At 58.8% G+C, this 5,896-nt stretch overlaps 1 protein-coding gene across 1 annotated transcript in view; it reads left to right on the top strand.

Annotated features, from left to right (window-relative positions):
• Positions 1 to 1,007: 1,007 nt before the first annotated feature.
• LOC121275169 (zyxin-like) overlaps positions 1,008 to 5,896 on the top strand; it is a gene marked incomplete at its 3' end in the record, with an annotated part of 10,472 nt that continues 5,583 nt past the window's right edge. Inside the window, exons 1-2 of the mRNA XM_041182587.1 lie at positions 1,008 to 1,125; positions 2,672 to 2,800. Coding sequence (XP_041038521.1) covers positions 2,738 to 2,800 — 63 coding nt within the window. The remainder of the gene's footprint in view (positions 1,126 to 2,671; positions 2,801 to 5,896) is intronic.

The following is a 5,896-nucleotide window of genomic DNA, read 5'->3' as shown; positions in this document are numbered from 1 at the left end:
TCCCCTGGGGTGGGGGTTGGGGGTTGTGTAGGGCCAAGTCCGCCGATCCTGATTGACACTCGTCCGGCCTCTCGTTCCCTTAGAGACGAGGCTTTCCGGCCTGACTGGAGCCTTTTGACAGCTCTGGAGTCCCCCCCGCCTCCCTATCCCAGGGGGTGAGTGGACAGGGATGGGGAGGAGGGGTAATCGACCCCCCACCCCCGCCACTTGCGCTGACCCGCGGTTGTGAAGCTGATCTTTTAACCTTCATGTCCTGTCTCTCAATCCAGGGTTGGCCGGAGTCATGAGCTCCCCTGACGTGCCTCGGGCCTCCAAGGTCAGTTCCAGCGTCAACGTCACCATCACTGCCCCCAGCTTCTACAACCTGCCCAGGAAGTTTGCCCCGGTGGTCGCTCCCAAACCCAAGGTGAACCCCTACAAGTCGAATAGCCGGCCCGAGACCGCCACCGCCCTGCCTCCCGCGTCCGCTGGCGGCTGCAGCAGGGCCAGACTTGGCCGCGTGGGTGAGACCCCGGACACCGGACCAGCCGAAGGTGTGAGCGCCCACGCCGGTGGTGGGGTAGCGGGGTTAATGGGGGAGGGGAGCTGCGGGGGTTGGTGGGGGGGAGGTGGTGGTTGGGGGAGGGTAGGGCGTGAGGTGGGGTATCCGAGGGGAGGGGAGGGAGCTGATTGGGTGGCCGGATTTGACGGTGAGGCTCCATTCCGTCCGACACAGCGCCCCCCCCCCCCCACCGGTGGTCCAGCGGGTGCGATTACCTCCGTGACGCGTTGACATAGGACCGTAGCAATGGTGGCCCTGAGGCCAAACGGGGGGGGGGGGGGTGGGGGAGGGGGGAGACGGGGGCGACGGGTGTCTGTGGCTGAGGGTCACTCAACGGGCTCTTCCTTTGTCTCCTCTCTTGCAGACTTCCCCCTCCCTCCCCCGCCCCCGGCCGACGAGGTTCTCCTCCCCCCGCCGCCCGGCGACATCCCCCCGCCCCCCCTCCCCCCCCCCCCCCCCCCCCCCCCCCCCCTCCCCCCTTCGAGGACTCCTTCCCTCCGCCGCCGGCCGAGGAGGTTTTCCCATCGCCGCCGGGCCCCCTGGAGGAAGAGGCACCCACAGTCGACTGGACGAGCGAGGCGCAGGTAAGGTCGTCACGAATAGGCTTTGCCCCCTCATTCGCCCTCTCGGGAAGACACGGGTGAGCAGTCGGGTGGTGGTGCTTATCCGACTGTGGGTAGGGGGAGGGGGGGAATTCCATAGATGGACGACCCTCCGGGAGACGAAATTCCTCCTCGTCTCACTCTCAGCGGGAGGCCCCTTATTCTGAAACCCTGATGCCTCCCTCCTCGTTTTAGTTTCCCACGTGAGGCAGGAGGAACATCCCCTCAAATTCCTCCTCGTCTCGGTCTCAGCCGGAGGCCCCTTATCCTGAAGCTCTGATCCCTCCCTCCTCGTTTTAGATTCCCACGTGAGGCAGGAGGAACATCCCCTCAAATTCCTCCTCGTCTCTTTCTCAGCTGGAGGCCCCTTATCCTGAAACTCTGAACCCTCCCTCCCTGTTCCGGATTCCCACATGAGGCAGGAGGAACATCCTCTCCGTAAAGCCCCTCCCTCCTCAGAATCAGCAGAGTGAACCTTCTCTGAACGGCCTCCAATGAAAGTCTATCCTTCCTTAAATGAGAACAAAACTGTTCACAGTACTATGGCTGCAGACTCGCCAACAGTATAGTTTGAGGGCAACTCGTCTACTTTTATACTCCGTCTCCCCAGCTCTTGCGGTGAAGGACATCAGTCCATTGGCCCTCCGAATCACTCGCTGCATCTGCCTACTAGCTTTGTGTGATCAGTGTCCTAGGACGCCCAGATCCCTCTGTACCAATCTCTCCATTGAGATAAGGTACAGCTTTCCCAGTCTTTCTGCCAAACTGGGCATCCCCAGTCAGGGCAGGACCCGACACCCTCCCACCACAACCTCCAACCTTACACAGGAACAGGAGGAGGTCCATTCAGCCCCTCTCGAGCCTGTTACACAGGAACTGGAGGAGGCCCCATTCAGCCCCTCTCGAGCCAGTTACCCAGGAACAGGAAGAGACCCATTCAGCCCCTCTTGAACCTGTTACACAGGAACCGGAAGAGGCCATTCAGCCCCTCTCGAGGCTGTTACACAGGAACAGGAAGAGGCCATTCAGCCCCTCTCGAGCCTGTTACACAGGAACAGGAGGAGGCCATTCAGCCCCTCTCGAGCCTGTTACACAGGAACAGGAGGAGGCCATTCAGCCCCTCTCGAGCCTGTTACACAGGAACAGGAGGAGGCCATTCAGCCCCTCTCGAGCCTGTTACACAGGAACAGAAGGAGGCCATTCAGCCCCTCTCGAGCCTGTTACACAGGAACAGGAGGAGGCCATTCAGCCCCTCTCGAGCCTGTTACACAGGAACAGGGGGAGGTCACCAGCTCTCGAGGGAGAACAGTTCCCTTCCGAGTATCCCACCTGGACTATTTAACCCTATCTGATCCGGCATCCCCGTGGTTCACCTGCACTGAAGTTTCCCCACGTCTGATTCATCCTCCCAGAGGTGTGGTTCCTGAGGGTGTGTGCTTTGGCTCCAGACTAGGGCTGTACCAGGGGTCTGCTCTGCTTGTGCGCATACCTGACCTGTGTGTGTGTGTTTGTGTGTGTTAATCCCTAGGCTGCAGGGAGCTCCCCTCTCGATCCATCCAGCAGTATTGAAATCGAGATCGACTCATTAACCAACATGCTCAACGAGATGCAGAATAACGACCCCTACAAATCCAGGCTAAAGCCGTCTGGCCAAGCGGTGAGTCACTTCCCCCACGATTCAGGGTCTTGTGGGTCTAACCTAAACGCCCTTCCTCCCTCTTACCAGCAGCAACCGGCATCTATATCACCCCACGTTACAGGGTCGAGCTTCAGGCAACTCTTCTAAGTGGAAACCTTGGACTTTATTTAGTGATGCACAGGTGTACCTGCTGTTATTTGGGTGAAGGGAGATACTCTCGGCGGCGCGGAGTTACCTTGGGGTGGCCGGGGGTGGGGGTTAAACACCCCTGGCTTTGCCCCTGCACCTCCCTACCCCCCCACCCCCCCACACATACATTTATCCAAAATTGTAATTACTACATTCCTTCCCCTTTGACTTTCCGGTACATGTTGTATTGACAGGGTTATCTATCCCGTGATGCTACGATACTGACCCAGGTCTTGAGATTTACCAAATCGGAATTTCAGGTGGGTCTCCTGATCTGTCTGGAATGTCACAGAATGTCTGGAATGTCCTCCGGCAGTATCCACATTCCCTGGAGCCTGCATTAACATCCAGTGCCTCATTCAGCACCGACGGCTTGGTGTTGTCTGCGCTTGGTCGGTCGGGGGAGCGGGGGGTGGGGTGGGGCAGTTATCCCCCTCCTCCTTAAGCGCCCCCCCCCCCCCCAAGAGTGTCTGCGGGCAATTCGACCCTCCGATTCGACATGGTCCGGTCACCTCATGGGGAAACCTCCGCAGGAGAGAGCTCTTCTTGAGTTTCGAAGCTTGATGCACAGGTGTACCTGCTGTTGCCGGCTGGTAAATAAAGTCCAACATTCCCGCAAAGAAACGTTGCCAGACGATCGACGCCATAACGCGGGGCGACAGGAGTCACCAGCCGTTTTGGGGTTCCCCACCCGCTTTCCGCCACCTTCCCCTCCGACTCGGGAAGGACCGGACTCCGCCTCGTCCGAAGTTGGCAAACTCGTGGGTATTTCCGGAGGTGTTCCCCCTCTCGCAGTATGTGTGGGGGGGTGGGGGGGTAGGGAGGTGCAGGGGCAAAGCCAGGGGTGTTTAACCCCCACCCCCGGCCACCCCAAGGTAACTCCGCGCCGCCGAGAGTATCTGCCTTCACCCAAGTGGAATCCATGGAGCGTGCGGACACATAATGGGGAACGCTCCACTCGCGGCTTTGGATTGACAAAAAAAAAAAGATTCAGCTCATCAGAGACCGGCCTTGGGACTAACCATGTAGCGTGTCGGTCTCTGGCTGGAGATAGGAGGGGACCAGGACCCCTCCAGCCGCTGACCAGTCCGGCGGGGGAACCAGGAAAAAAAACACCGACACGAGGCTCCGGTCTGATTGGTTAATCGTCCTCTCGCTTTGCATTCTTTGTGGAGGATGGGGAAGAGGGGGAACCAGAAGACATAGGAGCAGAAATTAGGCCATTCAGCCCATCGAGTCTGCTCCGCCATTCAATCACGGCTGATAAATTTCTCAACCCCAGGTGGTAACAGAGATAGGGAGGGGTGTAGGTGCTGGAGGAGGTTACAGAGATAGGGAGGTGTGTAGGGTCTGGAGGAGGTTATAGAGATAGGGTGGGGTGTAGGGTCTGGAGGAGGTTACAGAGATAGGGAGGGGTGTAGGGGCTGGAGGAGGTTACAGAGATAGGGAGGGGTGTAGGGGGCTGGAGGAGGTTACAGAGATAGGGAGGGGTGTAGGGGGCTGGAGGGGGTTACAGAGATAGGGAGGGGTGTAGGGGGCTGGAGGGGGTTACAGAGATAGGGAGGGGTGTAGGGGATGGAGGAGGTTACATAGATAGGGAGGGTTTTAGGGGCTGGAGGAGGTTACAGAGATAGGGAGGGGTGTAGGTGCTGGTGGAGGTTACAGAGATAGGGAGGGTGTGTAGGTGCTGGAGGATGTTACAGAGATAAGGAGGGTTGTAGGGGCTGGAGGAGGTTACAGAGTTAGCAAGGTGCGTAGGGGCTGGAGGAGGTTACAGAGATAGGGAGGGGTGTACGGTTTGGAGGAGGTTACAGAGATAGGGTGGGGTGTAGGGGCTGGAGGAGGTTACAGATATAGGGAGGGGTGTAGGGGTTGGAGGAGGTTACAGAGATAGGGAGGGGTGTAGGGGCTGGAGGAGGTTACAGAGATAGGGAGGGGTGTAGGGGCTGGAGGAGGTTACAGAGATAGGGAGGAGTGTAGGGGCTGGAGGAGGTTACAGAGATAGGGAGGGGTGTAGGGGCTGGAGGAGGTTACAGAGATAGGGAGGGGTGTAGGGGCAGAAGGATGTTACAGAGATAGGGAGGGGTGTAGGGGCTGGAGGAGGTTACAGAGATAGGGAGGGGTGTAGGTGCTGGAGGAGGTTACAGAGATAGGGAGGGGTGTAGGGGCAGAAGGATGTTACAGAGATAGGGAGGGGTGTAGGGGCTGGAGGAGGTTACAGAGATAGGGAGGGGTGTAGGGGCAGAAGGATGTTACAGAGATAGGGAGGGGTGTAGGGGATGGAGGAGGTTACAGAGATAGGGAGGGGTGTAGGTGCTGGAGGAGGTTACAGAGATAGGGAGGGGTGTAGGTGCTGGTGGAGGTTACAGAGATAGGGAGGGGTGTAGGGGTTGGAGGAGGTTACAGAGATAGGGAGGGGTGTAGGGGTTGGAGGAGGTTACAGAGATAGGGAGGGGTGTAGGTGCTGGTGGAGGTTACAGAGATAGGGAGGGGTGTAGGGGTTGGAGGAGGTTACAGAGATAGGGAGGGGTGTAGGGGTTGGAGGAGGTTACAGAGATAGGGAGGGGTGTAGGTGCTGGAGGAGGTTACAGAGATAGGGAGGGGTGTAGGGGCTGGAGGAGGTTACAGAGATAGGGAGGGGTGTAGGGGCTGGTGGAGGTTACAGAGATAGGGAGGGGTGTAGGGGTTGGAGGAGGTTACAGGGATAGGGAGGGGTGTAGGGGCTGGAGGAGGTTACAGGGATAGGGAGGGGTGTAGGTGCTGGAGGAGGTTACAGAGATAGGGAGGGGGGTAGGGTTTGGAGGGGGTGACAGGGCCTGGTTGTGTGTGTGACGGAGGGTTGGGGGGGTGGTGGGTGGGTGGGGGGTGAGTATTATGGCCGTCGGCGCTGGGACTAACCTGACCCCTCTTCTCTCCGTTGCGACA

This window comes from Carcharodon carcharias, unplaced genomic scaffold (assembly GCF_017639515.1).
Source record: "Carcharodon carcharias isolate sCarCar2 unplaced genomic scaffold, sCarCar2.pri scaffold_1146_ctg1, whole genome shotgun sequence".
Taxonomy (NCBI): domain Eukaryota; kingdom Metazoa; phylum Chordata; class Chondrichthyes; order Lamniformes; family Lamnidae; genus Carcharodon; species Carcharodon carcharias.
Note: the sequence above shows the minus strand (reverse complement) of the source record. Positions and strands in the feature narration are given on the sequence as shown.